This window comes from Dacryopinax primogenitus (genome assembly GCF_000292625.1).
Source record: "Dacryopinax primogenitus strain DJM-731 SS1 chromosome Unknown DACRYscaffold_2, whole genome shotgun sequence".
Taxonomy (NCBI): domain Eukaryota; kingdom Fungi; phylum Basidiomycota; class Dacrymycetes; order Dacrymycetales; family Dacrymycetaceae; genus Dacryopinax; species Dacryopinax primogenitus.
In genome coordinates, this window is record NW_024467199.1 from 1,983,741 (window position 1) to 1,999,009 (window position 15,269).

The 15,269-nt window shown below is 53.9% G+C and overlaps 5 protein-coding genes across 5 annotated transcripts; 1 reads left to right on the forward strand and 4 right to left on the reverse strand.

The window, feature by feature from the left end:
• Nucleotides 1–287: 287 nt before the first annotated feature.
• DACRYDRAFT_104398 (glycoside hydrolase) lies at nucleotides 288–3,192 on the forward strand (the record flags this gene model as incomplete). Its single annotated transcript, XM_040767923.1, has 3 exons — nucleotides 288–622; nucleotides 671–770; nucleotides 817–3,192. The coding sequence occupies 3 exons, from the start codon at nucleotides 288–290 to the stop codon at nucleotides 3,190–3,192; spliced, it is 2,811 nt and encodes a 936-aa protein (XP_040632801.1).
• A 206-nt stretch (nucleotides 3,193–3,398) lies between these two features.
• Nucleotides 3,399–4,352, reverse strand: DACRYDRAFT_45957 (OPA3-domain-containing protein; the record flags this gene model as incomplete). The annotated part of the gene is made up of 6 exons (XM_040774673.1): nucleotides 3,399–3,645; nucleotides 3,700–3,924; nucleotides 3,975–4,034; nucleotides 4,093–4,155; nucleotides 4,213–4,259; nucleotides 4,317–4,352. The coding sequence occupies 6 exons, from the start codon at nucleotides 4,350–4,352 to the stop codon at nucleotides 3,399–3,401; spliced, it is 678 nt and encodes a 225-aa protein (XP_040632802.1).
• Nucleotides 4,353–9,763: 5,411 nt separating this feature from the next.
• On the reverse strand, nucleotides 9,764–11,461 carry DACRYDRAFT_113919 (cytochrome P450; the record flags this gene model as incomplete). The annotated part of the gene is made up of 2 exons (XM_040769725.1): nucleotides 9,764–11,157; nucleotides 11,207–11,461. The coding sequence occupies 2 exons, from the start codon at nucleotides 11,459–11,461 to the stop codon at nucleotides 9,766–9,768; spliced, it is 1,647 nt and encodes a 548-aa protein (XP_040632803.1).
• A 282-nt stretch (nucleotides 11,462–11,743) lies between these two features.
• Nucleotides 11,744–13,448, reverse strand: DACRYDRAFT_13772 (cytochrome P450; the record flags this gene model as incomplete). Its single annotated transcript, XM_040770995.1, has 2 exons — nucleotides 11,744–13,087; nucleotides 13,185–13,448. 2 exons carry the CDS (start codon nucleotides 13,446–13,448, stop codon nucleotides 11,744–11,746), a joined length of 1,608 nt encoding a protein of 535 aa, XP_040632804.1.
• Nucleotides 13,449–13,861: 413 nt separating this feature from the next.
• Nucleotides 13,862–14,547, reverse strand: DACRYDRAFT_20235 (uncharacterized protein). The gene is made up of 2 exons (XM_040771853.1): nucleotides 14,170–14,547; nucleotides 13,862–14,121 (listed from the first exon to the last, which is right to left on the reverse strand). The coding sequence occupies exon 1, from the start codon at nucleotides 14,530–14,532 to the stop codon at nucleotides 14,188–14,190; it is 345 nt and encodes a 114-aa protein (XP_040632805.1). The 5' UTR covers nucleotides 14,533–14,547; the 3' UTR covers nucleotides 13,862–14,121; nucleotides 14,170–14,187.
• Nucleotides 14,548–15,269: the final 722 nt, after the last annotated feature.

Below are 15,269 nucleotides of genomic sequence, written 5' to 3' on the forward strand. Positions count from 1 at the left end.
GATCCGATATCCTCCCGCTCAGGGTCCCTCGCCACATGGTTGTCGCCCCACCCCAGCGCCTCGTTGAGCCCGTATGGAAGGGTCGAGGGTCCATTACATTACGTCCTTCATCCCTTTCTCTCCTCCTCTCCGCCTCCTCCTCTTCTCTGTATTATTCACTCCTGTTTGAAGGGGTTTAGGTCTGACGACCTGCATACAAAGGACTTAGACTGCTACGTCTGCTATCAGTTTCAATCTCAAGAACCAATCGACTTGGTGATTTCATTTTATCAATAACACCCTTCTTGATGCCCCAACCACCATCGCATTCCCCCGCCACGGGAGCTCCCTGCCCACCCCATCTTCTCCATACCGTCGGCGGCCACTTCGTTGACTCTAGCGGTCGAACCCTCCTCCTTCGGGGCGTCAACCTCTCCGGAGGCTGCAAGCACCCACCCTCACAACCATCATGGAAACGGGATGGGTTCTTCGAGCTCGCCGAACAGGGAGGAGAGAGCTTTGTTGGCAAACCCCTGAACTTGGAGGATGGAAGTGCTGATGTCCATCTGGCGAGGCTCAAGGGTTGGGGGTTCTCGGTCATCAGGTATGTCATCACCTGGGAAGCACTGGAGCATGAGGGACCGTGAGTTTTTTCCTCTACAGAAGCGGATGCAGCTGATATGGTGTAAAGGGGGAAGTATGACTACGAGTTCATGGATTATACCGTTAGAGTTCTGAGGAAGATCAAGGAGTTTGGGTTCAAGGTCTACATGGACCCGCATCAGGATATCGTGAGGCTGCTTTATTCTGCGTCAACCACTCACTAATGCGACTTAGTGGTCCCGTTTCTCTGGTGGTTCCGGTGCCCCCATATGGACGCTACATGCCTGCGGTCTCCAACCACGACATTTCAGCGCGACACACGCTACGCTGCTGCACTGCGAACATCCCTCCACAAAAGAACGCGATCCTCAGAGCTTCCCCGCGATGATTTGGAGCACCAACTACCAGCGACTCTGCGCCCAACACCTCTTCGCGCTCTTCTTTGGCGGGCGGGACTTTGTCCCCAAGTGCGTTATCGACGATCTCAATATCCAAGATTGGCTGCAGGGGCATTTTCTCACGGCTGTGTCCAAGCTCGCCGAGAAGATTCGCGATGCGGGCGATCTACTCGACATTTGCGTCATTGGTTGGGACCCCATGAACGAGCCCTCAGAGGGCTTCATAGGTCACCCGGACCTGCGCGAGGTACCCAAGGAACAGACTCTCCGTAAAGGTACATGTCCGAGCGCGATGCAGTCCCTCCGTCTTGGTATGGGGGACAAGGTCGAGGTCGACTACTACGAGTTCGGGAGCATGGGACCCCGCAAGAGTGGCACAGTCGTCATTGATCCTAGTGGACGGAACTGCTGGCTATCTCCAGACGACGAGCCTGGTGGGCACAGTCGCTGGGGGTGGCACAGGGCTGAAGCGTGGAAGCTCGGCATCTGCCCTTGGGCGCTGCACGGCGTCTGGGATCCCAGCAGCGGGATATGTCTTCGGCCAGACTACTTCGCGCACCCACCTGACAGACCAGAGAAAGAAGTCGTTTTCGTCCGTGATTACTGGCTCCCACACTATCAAGAGTACACACGCCGCATACGCGCCATCCACCCGGAATCGATCATGTTCCTCCAGCCGCCAGTGTTTGTCCGCCCTCCCCGAATTCCGCAGGAAGTCCTCAAAGGCCGCGCGTGCTATTCCCCACACTATTACGACGGGCTTACGCTCATGACGCGCCATTGGAACTGGTTCAATGCTGATGCCCTTGGCCTTTTGCGGGGGAAGTACGCTAGCTACCTCCAGGCAGTCAAGATTGGGGAGGGGATGATTCGCCGGTCCCTAAGAGAGCAGCTCGCTGTCTTCAGGGAGGACGTCAAGCTCACCATGGGAGAGGAGTACCCCGTTCTCATCGGGGAGATCGGCACTCCATTCGATATGGACAATCGCCGTGCCTACGGATACACCGACAATGGACGATATAAGGGGGACTACTCGTCTCAGCAGCGCGCCCTCGACGCGAGCCTCAACGCCGCCGACGGGGGAAACATGCTCGACTACACTATCTGGACCTACGTCACAGACCATAGTCACGAGTGGGGCGACGGATGGAATATGGAGGACTTGAGTTTGTACAGCGCTGATGACCTGCGTGAAGGGGCGTGGGGTAACGACCACGCCTCTGGGATCTCAAGCGCCAGCAGCTCCGTCACTAACCTCACGGCTGTGCAGCCTGGTCCGACTACCCCACTGCTTGCTAGACAGCTACCGCTGGACCCGAACATGTCCACCCTCAGCCTGGCGCTCCATAACTCGCCTTACCTCGGCTCTGTCCCCGCGGCTGACTACGCGACCGGAAACCTCTATCGCTTCCTCACCAATGGAGCGAGGGCGCCAAGAGCATTCGCACGGCCCTACCCGGTTGCAACAATCGGCACACCAAAGGACATCGAATTCGATGTTGCGCGCGCGGATTTCAGGTTGACGGTAGTGGTTCGACCAGAAGATGCACCGCCGAAGCGGATGCCAGACGCCGACAGGGAGGACGATGATGACGAGGAAGTGGCAACGGAGGTATACATCCCCCTGGTGCATTATGCGAGCGACACACTCCTCCGACGCGGAGAGAAAAGGTCAAGGAACGGGAATGGTATCCCGCGAATGTCGAGATCCAGGAGCGGCTTGTGGGCGTTCCAGCGGAGTCAGTCGCAACTCAGCCTGTCCGGCGCAGGAGGAAAGGAGAAGATGGCCCGTTCGGCGCTCTCGCTCCAGATACCTGTAACTGGATACGTAAACGGGAGCGGTTTTGTCAGCTCCAATGGAAGCGGGCAGCATCCTCTCGCGCAAACCGTGCCTGTCACCCCCCTCAATGACTCTCCCGTTTCACCATCACTCGAGGCATCGCCGATTCTTCCTTCCAGCCTCAATGTCTCCTCTGCTACTCTTGTCTCCGCGCTCGTGGACGTCGACGTTGACGTCAGCGAAGGCAAATACGATATCGAAGGTCAGACGCTCAAGTGGTACTACCCTGTACCAGCTCCTGGCACAGACCCCGTCACATATACCCTTCGCGTGCGCAGGCGGTTGGGGCCGATTAAGCTGACTGTGCAAGAAGAGGAGACCCTCTGGCAGCAATGTTGGAATCCCGAGCAAGGGCCATGTGCGGTCTCATGACTATATGGTCTGCGGACTGCACTGTTGATGTTTGCCGAGGAGCAAGCTCATGTTGCCCTTTTCGTCATCCTGCATATTACGGTTTGGTTCATGGCTGACTTGATTGACTTTGCATACCTGTAGATGCCCCTTATTTCTCATGCTTGATTCCTGGCATTATTGATGCTGTATTATGAGCGTCAATCGATGCTATTGTACGTTGTATATTACGTCTGTCCTCGATCTACAGGGGACGACAGGCTCCCCAGCCCAGAGGGATTCTCCTCCGGCGTGGGTACATCCCACCGCACAGGATTCCCGCTCTCCTCTGCGTCTCGTAGATGATCTCGTATTGAGGAAGCTATCTGAAGAGGCGGCGGGCGCTGCACCGGCACGCTGTCGCTCATCTCGATCCAACCCCCTCGCAGACCCAGGTCGAGGATCTGGGAAAGTACCCTTGCCAGCTCGTCGTTCCTATCATGAAATTAGCATTGATACCATCCAACCCGCAGCACGAAGCAACATTACCGGAGCGTCTCCTCCTTCCATCTCGCGTCCTCTCTACTATTCTTCTCTTCTAGCTGCTTCTGCACCTCCGAAATTCGACCGCTAAGCTCGTCCAAATGATCATCCACTTTGTCCCTCCGCTTAGCCTGGTTACGTGAGCTGCGCCAGCTCTCTGCCAGGATTAACCCTGCGGCCACAGCGAATAGGAATCCTTCGGCAAGTGTATTGGCACCATTCGAAATCGCTCTGAGTACGTATTAGCTGCATGCAGCAAATATAGGTATGAGACAGCGCACTTTGCCTCACTCAACGGTTTGGTGTGCTTCGGATTCTCGCCTAGCAAGTTAGCTCGCAGTCTGCGGTGATCACGGTTGTCAGCGAACGGGCAGGCATCCAGGAGGTACACGCGCCTACCGGACCTCGCTCCTGTACATGGCTTGGGCCAGAGATATACATATCCCGCGGAAGGTGGGGTGCCTGTCATACCAACCTGGGGTCAACGAGCGGCACGTCAGAGTGAGGTGCAGACATTACTCTTGCGCTTGCTTTTTGATCATGTTGCTTATTGGCTTGGCGATTGTCTGTTTACACCCTCGTGTTACCATCATGGTTAGATTTACGGCACGGTTGGAGCTCACTCGGATAGCAAGCGTAGCAATCTTCGCGCTGGCCATGTTCTAGGTCGAAATGGGGGTTAACGGCGGTATTAGGTGCAGAAGCAAGGTGTCGACACCAGCCCTCTACATTAGGTGTTGGGTGGAAGGCGAGTCCATGTGCAACGCGTCGACGTTCGGCAGACCAGCACACCGCTTCCGGTGTCTTCCGTACCCTCACGAGTTTCCACCGAAACGAAGCTGAAGAAATCCTTGTCCACAAAGAGAGTTTGTGCTTGGAAAGTATTCCGACATCGCTCGGTGTTCAACAAGTTGAATACGAGAAATTTCCGAGCACACCACGGTAATTTCCGAGCTCTCATTGTTCTATTGCGAATGGCATGAAGGCTCGGGTCTCGCCTTCTGATTACCTGCTCCCTGGCACGACGGCTGTTCTCCTTACCCGTAAGTCCGTTCAGGGCGTGGTGATAAACAGGAAGCAAGGTCAGTTACGGGAATTACGGGCCCGGCTCCGGATCGGCGCAGTTATGAGGTCATGTCACAACTGCAGAAACTGGCTCGTGAATGAATGTGGACACCCGGCACAACCTCGATTCGACAGCTATCCCACCCCCATGGGGATGGCAAACTTTGTGCCTGGGAGTTGCTTTGAGCCCTTCTCGACTCCTGGAGGATATTCTTTCGCAGTGGGTCAAGGATACTTACTCGACGACTCTGGCAGTTCAGAACCGACTGGTTCTTTTTCACCCCTGAGTATACATTCAGTAGGAAATGCACATGGAACGCCAAGTCGGACGTCACTTGTGTAATGGGATGCCCGACAAATCGGGGTTTAGGGATGCGAAAATCCTCGTGCAGACGCGTGGATGACTGATTTATCGAATTTTCTCACACGGCCCTGTTGGTGATCAAAAGCTGTGTTCTGCCAAGCCTGTATCAAAGATGCCCCCGCTGTCCTGAAGCTCTTGCCGTGTCGACATGCCGTTCAGAAGAGCGCAGACTTTGCGCTGGAATCTCGTCCTGATCACAGCCATGGTGATGCGTCGTGCCGAGGACAGCACCGACACGTTCTGCGCGTGCGTTCGTTTGCAAAGTACATGCGTGATTGATTTCATAGGTCACTACACCACTGCACGTGGATATTGAACTTCAAACGAGGACTGTTTTGTGGGGGAAGGAAGTGAAAGTGTGGTAGGTAACGCCTTCATTCAACATTGTCAACCACCCTGCATTAGTCCGTCTCCGGTGACAACTGGACAGCCTCACTGACTTGACTGCTTCGTCTTTGTACAAGCCCTCTGAGGCCGAGGTCAGACAGTGGACTAAGAGTACGTCAAAAGCACGTACCAAGTTTCGCCCCCTCGGCTTTCCTCAGCCGCCCTTGGCCTTAGCTTTGCCCTTGGCCTTAGCTGCCGCTGCTTTCTTTGCTGCTTCCTCTGCTTTCTTTGCTGCTGCCGCTGCTTTCTTTTCTTCTTGCTCTTCCTTGATTTGGCGCGCTATCTCCTCGGCATCCCTCTTCATCCTCACTTTGTCGACGCAGTCGTCGAGACCGCAGTCTTCCCAATATGCTCCTCTCCCACCCTCTCTCAACCTAACGAGACACATTCCTGTTGCGATTGTTGTAGGCTAAGGCAAGTTCCTAATAAGAGTCATCATTTGTGTTAATTATTTGAAAAATAGTAATTAGCTTACTGGATTCAATGTTGAGTCCTCGTGAGGAGTGTTTCGGACTGAATGGAGGGACTTTTTGTGGGGTCTACTGTGTAGACAAGAAATTTATACCTTTGTGGAGGGAGGAATACTCACGGAATCCTCCATGCCCACCGATAGAGAGTGTCCATGCTTGACCCAGTAATAGCCGATCTCTCAAACCATCATCCTGAACTGGTCGAATAGCCCCTCTCTACGGGAGGTGGAAGAGACAGAGGAATCGCCGACCTTAGGGGCGAGGCAGAAGAAGCAGAATTGCCACCCTATGACACACGCTTAAGCAAGGGGAATTGGCTGTATCAAGGGAATCAAGAGGATCAGTGGAGGGCGCAGCTTTCCTCTTGCGTCCCGCCCTAGCGCGAGGTACTTGCTGAGCACAAGATTACACCCGCGATAGTATCTCTTGGTAAGATCGAAGAGACGATAGCCAGCGTATAGTATTGCTATGGGGTTGGCACCGCGGATAGAAAGGCAAAAGAGACAAGCTACCCGGCGGAGGCTTCCGGGTTGCTGGGTTTGATTTGCCAGTCCACCCTTCCCTCACGCGACGCGCCCGTCTCGCGCGATGAAAATTCATGCAATTGACAATTGCCAATTGCTCGTGTGATGCAGGGGCGGGACATCAGTGCCTCGGACACCGCCGATGATGCCGAAGTTGCTTTGAACCAACTTCTCATGCGTCTCAGACTGCGCGGTGGCTCATTCCCTGAAAATAGATATCCCATCAGTGGCCTACTGGAATCCCTGTTACGGAAAAATCGAAGCCTAAATGTACCACGCTGTGTTTGTCCAGAACAATATAAAGAGCAGTCCAGATGGCAATATGGTTCCGCACGAGCACTCCCATTTTGTCTCATTGTGATATCAGATAGACGGAAGGGTTTGGGGAGCAGGGGCCAGAAACTCAACAGAAGTGGTGCTGAGAGGTCTGTAGAGAGACTGACACATTCAGCGCGCCCTATCTAGAATGACTGAGATTTGCTTCTGTTCCATCGAGGAAGCCAATGGTAAGGACCGATTGTTCAACCCGTTCGTAACACCAGACAATCGAAATTCTTGCTCCTTCTCAGACCATGTCAAACATGCTGCACAGGTCGTCCGATAGCAGCGGTTTTTTACAACGAGTGGTACCACCCGCAAAGCTACAACGCCACTCAAGTAGCGGGTACATCGTGATGGATGCAGCTCAGACATTCCGTATCGCCGCGGCAAGGCTCAGGGCAGGGACAGACGGAAAACAGAGTACGTACACGTGCAAGCGCTCCCGATCCAAGGTTTCGAGAAAGACACTCGAGCCACTCTGGGTTCCGGAGGTGGAAAAGTACACACCACAAGGCTCTAATGGGTAAGTTATTCCACCGCTCTCAGGCTTTGCACGCGATTATCCATGCGGCAGGGCATAGTCTCGGGGAAACAGGTCCGAGAAGCTACGCAGAAGCCAGTACAACAGAAACGCCCTGCGTGAAGGAGTATGACAAGTCACCAAGGGAAGCAGGTCTGACACTAGAAGGTGGCCAATAGAGACGACATCGGCCGAAGTGACGGTGAGGATTGCGAATTGGACGGCGTGATTTGTTTCCGCCTTCCTGGCCCTCCACTTTTTGGGCCACTTTGTTGATGAATCTTATTCTTCTCCTTTCGCGTATACCTTCCTACTATGGCAACATATGGAAACCTGCAACTCGGTCGATTCTTTAATAGATTCCTGCAGTACCTCGCGACATTGCATTTTTGTTCAATCTAGTGCTCAATCTCTTGCAGCAAGAAAAGCTCGCTTCAGGTCATTATTCCCTTTCCGCGATTATTGTTATCATCGCCACACCAGCTGATCTAGAAACGTGCTACGCGTCCATAACTTTTTTTTCTCATTCTGTGGTGCGTGGCAATTTGTCAATTGTCCCTCTGATATTTTCAGAGCTTGCGGAGTGTACTGCTGAGTACTTTTCCTCTTTTGGATGTCGGGTACGGTCCCGAAGTACCATAGGAACGACCAGTCTCTCGTTATCTCCTTGGTCATCGTGTCTAGTGGGAAAGGTGCCATCTATATCACTGCCGCACCTGTATCGAGTCCTGATGAGCCAACGACATGGTAGCCTACTCCGTTTTCTTCTTATAAAGCGTGAAGCAGGTCTCTCTCCTCTCATGAGCGGTGCTGGATTCTATTCGGTTTCCCTTGGAAATACCGAAGTACGTGGGCAATCCTCAAGACATACTCTTTCGGTCAAACACCCCTTTCTATGTTTCTCCATGCATGGGGCAACGTCAGAATCCCCGTTTCACTTCGTTTACGCGAAGTACATCTTGTGGCATTTTTTTCGTACTGTCTCGGTATTCTGCGAACGGAACGAGCTACCATTTGAAGGACATCATGAGACAGGAAGAAGTTGTGCGCCGATACAGTGACCGGAATTTTCTGCGATAATCTGTTTTCCGGGAACGCTTCCAAGCCGATCACCAACTTTCTCCTGCTTCCTTGTGTGATGTCGCTCTCCAGCTTGTCCTCGTTCTCCGAAAGAATTTCTTCCCCAAGAGCGATCTAGCTTCCCCGCGCTCACCGAACTGGAAACTCTCAGTGGTACAGCAAACGGTGCGCTATTCTTCCCACTTCCATTATATCCAAGCTCTGTTCGAAGTTTTTCCTAGGATAGAAGCGGGGAGTATCGGTTTACCGGCACCCGGGGCTACTGCACATGAATGTCGATCTCTTCCCGATGCAGCTGCCGCGGACCGTCCTGCCGGGTCACCCCACGATGCGCCAGATATCGCGACATCGCATCATCGCGACAATCGCCGCGATCATAGCTCTGTTGGTCGGGTGTGTTTCTCAGTTTGTTGAAGTCGTTGCTGGAGAATAGAGCCGGTCAAGTGCACGTTTTTGCCTGTGTCACCCGGGCTATCACTGAAGCATTAGGGGCGTGAGATCCTCCTGTCGTCGTCACTTGCATGGAACCACTTTCACCGAGGTGTCCGATGTGGGCATGTCATCCACCGTATCGTGACTTTCCGTGGGCAGCTTGGCGGGAAAGAAGACAGTCCGGAAATAGCCGGGTCATGCGAGCAATCACCCCTACACCTTTTGATCCTCATAGATATTAATCGCCTGAAAAACCGCGCCCGACATTCAATGCAACCATTCCTGAAAACCGTTCCTGTCAGGCTATTCCATGGGAGTGACTTCGTGGTTGAGGGATGTGTGCTCCACCACATACCTCCTTAATCGATCCTGAGCTGATCGGTGGTGCAAGAAGGTGCGCACCCCAGTACTAATGGATGTAACTGGGTCTGATGCTATATGGGATTACTCTCCACGAAGCACTCAGCCTCTGTACCGGGTTGTTGCTTGTACCGAGAATGTCCGCGTTCTTCATTTCTATTCGATTCTGTGCCATGCAGAGAAAGCCGACTTATACCGTCAACCGGCACGCTTGGCATAGGGGCAAAGCGTGGAATCCTTACAGTATTGGTCTGTTGGTTCAGCCGTATCTCACTTGATCATGACTCGTCACGCTCTTCAGTGGCAGGAAAACAGTGTATCCGCCTTCTCGACTCTGGATACAACCCCCATTCCCCTCGCCAGAGCAAGACACCTGATGTGCGGGCAGGCTGCTAACGTTCTGCACACAAATATTTAGCATTCTCTGCGGTTATTTGACGTGTCTGTCGCACAGAAACACACAAGACACATTAGATCCAATTTCCTTTCCTTCCCGTAGCAATATCACGACTCCATTACCTAATTTGAAACATAAATACAGCGTAAAGCCTACGTATCCTCAACCGTGTATCTCCTTATCCTCAACGGGAGCGTCGGCGCATCCCTCGGACCGCCCTTCACAACCGGCCTCGTGACGATATTCGACTTTGCCTCGAACTCCATCCCCGGATCCGCGAGTTGGAAAGTGAACTGCCTGATGAGGACGTAGAGGAAGACCTTGATCTCGATGATACTGAAGCGATAGCCTATGCATGCCCGTGGTCCGCCGAGGAAGGAGAGTACGTGTGCCCACACACCGGGGATGTGGTTCGCAGCATCTGGAACCTCACGCAACCAGCGTTCTGGGCGGAACTCGCCCGCATCTGGTCCCCATAGTGAGGTAGACCGGTTCACCACTCTGATAGGGATGAAGATCCCATCTCCTTTCTTCACGCTGATGGTGGTTCGTTCCTTGCCGTTCGTGTCAACGTACGGCCGAGAGACGGGGATCTCATCGGCCGCACTGGCCATGCGCATCGTGCTCGCCACGGGGGCGTGGAAGCGCATTACTTCGCGAACAAAGGCGTCAAGATAGGGGATCGCGCTGAGTTCGTCCATATCTGACTGCGGTGAGGGATAAGAGAGGAGCTCAGCACGCAGCTTGTTCTGTACATCTTGATCCGTCGAGAGGGTGAACAAAGCCCACGTGACAGCCGAACTCGTTGTCTCGTGCCCTGCAACGAGGAACGTCGAGATCTGGGCAAGGACCTCCTCGTCGTTCAGCTTCTGTGCGGAGGTGACGTCGTTTGCCATGTTCGCTCGCACGAGGGCGCTGAGGAGGTCCTTCCCCACCACCTGGGTCCTTACGACATCTTTCTCCTCCCGCTTCCCATCCAGTGTCTGCCTCACCGCCTCCTTCTTCCTCTTTACGAGCTCCATCCCTATCCTGGTCATGACCCGATGTGCGTTCGCCTGGATGCGGTTCGACTGCACAGGAAGGTATCGCAGTGCGGGGAAGAAGTTGCGCAGGATAGCGAATACGCTAACGCGCCTGACGTGAAAGAGCTGCGCAACAGCAAGTGCAAGCTCGTTTGAGTCGTCCAGCAAGCTCTGGAACGCGTACCCAAAGCCCGCAAGGCCGATCACGTCGAGCGTCGCGCGCGACAGCCAGTTGTTCACGTCGACCACCGCTTCCTCTGAACGGACAGATGCGTGCCAGATGGATGCCAGCTCTTCCGCCTTGTCCCAGAAGACGGGGACGACCTCTTTGATCTGCTGGGATGAGAAACTGGGGTTCATGACTCTTCTTTGCCGTTTGTGTGCGTCTCCCTCGGCGACGAGTAGACCGTCACCTACCGTGCGTGAGAGAGAACGCTGTACCATCCCTGGCTTGGGGTAGAGGTACGCGTTTTGTAGGATATGGGAGAGCGCGCGGGGGTCGGTAGTGCATAAACGCCATTTCTAGATCGGGTGAGCTCGAGCCGGTTTTGGAGAAGAAGGGGGGACGGACGCTCAACGTCTGCCTGTAACTGAACACGGGGCCTAGTTCTCGTTCCCAGCGGGCGTGGGTTTCCCCTAGAGGAGCACGCCGGATCTGTTTGACGTTACCCCAGAGGAGGCGGGCGCCTTTTGGATGAGGGAGGTTGCGCAAGGGGCTCCAGAGTGGTGAGAGGAGGGAATGGGTAAGGCGGAGGAGTGTGTAGACGGCGAGAAGGGAGAGGAGGAGAGAGGCGGAGGAGGACAGCGAGCTCGAGATGAATGCCATTGAGGACGAAGCGTGGTGGTGACCAAAGTCGTTCTACGCCCTCCTCTGCTTATATGGCTTATTTGTGACTGTGCAGCTTTTATCAACTGTTTATCTCTCAATTGCATCCGATCATGACTGTATCAGCCAACACAATACATTTTCCAAATATCCGACAAACAATTGCATTAAACGTAACACTAATTCCACCGTAAATCGTCCACATATACATCGTATCCTTCCAATAGCCCAAACCAAAATAATATATCCACCATCCATCCCCATACTGACGCATACACCTCACTACTGCGCCCTCCTAAGCCTGAGGGGGAGCGCAGGCCCCTCCTTCACCCGTCCCTTGATAACCGGCCTAGTAACGATCGTCGACCTCTCCTCAAACTCCATCGTCTTATCCGCAAACTCAAACTCAAACTCGCGCACAATCGTATACAGGAAGACCTTGATCTCCACGACGCTGAATTTGTAGCCAATGCACGCCCTTGGCCCGCCGAGGAAGGAGAGTATATGCGCCCACACGCCAGGGATATGTGTTGCTTCCTCTGGCACATGCGCCCATCGTTCGGGGTTGAACGATTCGCCGTCTGGGCCCCAGAGTGTAGGCGTCCGGTTCACATTTTTGATAGGGATGTAGATCCCGTCGCCGTTTTTGATTGGGATGCTCGTGCGCTGCACACCGTGCCTATCGGTATAAGGCGTCGAGACGGGGATCTCGTCGTCCGCATCGGCGATCCGGACTGTCCCGCCCACAGGGGTGTGGAAGCGTAGGACCTCGCGTACGACCCAGTCGAGGTAGGGGATGTTGTTGAGCTCATCCATGCCGGGCATGGACTCGGGGTAGCGTTGTAGCTCTTTTCTCAGCTTGGTCTGTACGTCCTGGTGTTTCGAGAGGGCGAAGAGCGCCCAAATGACTGCTGTGCTGGTCGTCTCGTGGCCTGCGAGGAGGAATGTAGATATCTGAGCCAAGACTTGCTCGTCGTCCAATCTTCCCTCGTCAGGGAGGTCGTTCGCCATATTAGCGCGAACGAGTGCGGTGAGCAAGTCCCTTCCCGCGACTTGCTTTCGCCCGATCTCCTGTTCATCCCGCTTCCCGTCCAGCGTCTGGCGCACCGCTTCCTTCTTCAGTTTCACCAGCTCCATTCCAGTCCTGCGCAGCGTATCCCGAGAGTGTGCCGCCACCCTGTTCCTCTTAATAGGGAGCAGGGTGAATCCAGGAATCAAATTCAGCAAGAGGATCAAGATGCTCGGTCGCTGCAGTATGAGCAAGTCGGAAAACGCACGCGCAAGGTCGTTCGACTCGTCCGTCAGGCTCTCGAACGCATATCCAAACCCCGCAAGTCCGATGATATCCAGCGTCGCGCGAGACATCCATTTGCAGATATCGATGACCAAGTCGTTCGCACCCCCCGCTGCGGCCTGGTCGAGCTCCTTGACCCAGATATCCCTCAGCTCGCCGGCTTTGTCCCAGAAGATCGGGGTGAGCTCGCGGATCTCCGCAGGGGAGAAAGAGGGGTTCATGATCCTCCTCTGGCGCTTGTGTACTTCCCCTTCGGCGATGAGCAGGCCTTCCCCGACTGCGCGGGCGAGGGAGCGTTGTACGGCGACAGGTTTTGGGTAGGTGTATGCATGCTGCAGGATATGGGATAGTGCTCGGGCGTCGGTCGTACATAGTCTCCATTTCTGTAGGATGTGAGATGGGAGTACGCGAGAGAGGACTGAGACGCACGTTCATTAGCTGGCGGTAAGCATACACGGACCCGAACTCGGCCTCCCATTCCCTGTGCAGCTCCCCACTGGGAGCAGCGAATATTTGAAGCATGTTACCCCATATCCATGAGGGACTGGGTGGGTGCTTGAGGTTGCGAAGAGGGGAGAAGAGTGGGACGATGTACTGCCTAACAAGGTGAAGGAGTAAGAGGGAAGTAAGAACTGATATGAGGATGTAGAGCTGAGTGAGGGAGAGTGCGAGGGATGAGAAGGGGATGTCCATGGTGTGAGGTTAACATGAGTAGCCTGACCAAGGTATATAAGCTCACCCTTTGTTAATCGTTTGATTGAGGGACGGGCCGTGGACAGGCACACAGAGGTCAACGTGTTACGTCATCAAGAAACATCGGATGTAGTAGCGAAAGGGTCCAGCTCATCATCACATTCTACATCGAACGTTGTGATTGGCCAGGAACAACGAGTCTCGGTCTTTCGCTCGGCGTACGCGTCCCTCACCTCGTACTAACAGGGAGAGGGACGCAGACGTGAAGAACTTGTGCAACGTCCTTTTGTGGACTTCGCTCGGGCAGAATATTCGGCCGATATTTTGTCCTTTAACAGTCAGCTACCGGCGAGAGGTGATAGAGGGAGCACGGGGCGGTTCATGGGACACGGCAGAGAGACGCGTTCAAGGCACGGAAGGTGAACATAGGTTACACATGGGAGAGGTATGAATGATCTGACTATCTTTTACAGCAGGATCGTAGAAGTGTTCTGAAGGTTAGGACATGTAGGGGAAGAAGGGAAAGTAGTCCATCTCAAGGAAAACAAGGTCCTGCGTTCGTACTCTCTCAACCGAGACGACACTTCCACTATTTTACAGATAAGTCGAATCAACGCATCTGCCACATGCCATGGCGGGATACCGTATACAATCCAGAGAAACACGAGGAGCACTAGTCATGCGTCAGCACCTCCAGGGTCGTACGACTCGTCGGACTCACCGCCTGCCCAGCGAACCTTCAGCTTGTTCGCATCCCAGTTCGCCCACATCCAACCAAAGAACTAGAACAGCAAGTAGCAAAGGTTGCATAATATGAGGGACATCGTTCTCCCAGGTGTGAGCGTGCTCGTGTACCATCGGCAGACAAGCCACACTCTATGAGCGTAACCCTGCCAGCACGCGACACAGAGTGCCGCGTGCCAGTAGAAGGCGCGTATATGGAGAGCGATCTGATATACCACGGTCGTGCGCGCAGCCTTTGTCTAGCATCGCGGTCCATCTCGAGTCGCGGAGGAGATCGGGAAATGTTGCGAGGTACGTTGTGGTCGACTTGAGCGACATCAGATTGGTCTGTTTGTGGCATTTGGCTGCTGGGGAGTGGGGGGAGGTAGGTTGCTGTATTTCGGTGTAATCACCTCTAGCAAGATGGCAGCTGCTGGTGGGAAGCCGTCACGGTGGAAGACAGAATAGGGGGACACGAGGAGTCCGTGTGGCACAGATCTGAGTATACACGAGATGAGTAGTATGTAGGTGTAGGTGTAGGAGCGCGCGCAGCGGAGGCAAAAGACCCTGTTTTCGCCCAATATAGCAATTGCTCCAGAGTCTGAACGTATGGGCTTACACCGAAGCACAGAGTATGATATAATATAATACAGTGAAAAATATGATAATATCACCCTACCACTAACCCTAACCCTAACCCCTACCCCACCCTAACCTTAACCAACCCTAACCTGCTAGATGGGATCCTAACCAGTACCCTAACACTACGCAGGGGAGGAATTGCCTTTTTCGGAAATTACGGAGGTAAATTGCCCCCGTCCGCGCGAATATGGACGCAGTTTGCCTCCGCTGCGCGCGTCCTACACCTACATGCTACTCATCTCGTGTGCGCTCCACAGATCTCTCTATGTACTTCCGAGACATCACTCGAGTGCTTTAGAATGCACCCGCATTTCCGCAATCCCAAAGTGATGAGCGGCGGTATCCGCGTAGAGTTTCGCCCAGGAGGATACAAGATTAATATTATATTGTTTATGTTACATGACCGATGAGGACATGAGCAATCCGGCCGAGGAGAAATCTACCTGCCGCAACAGA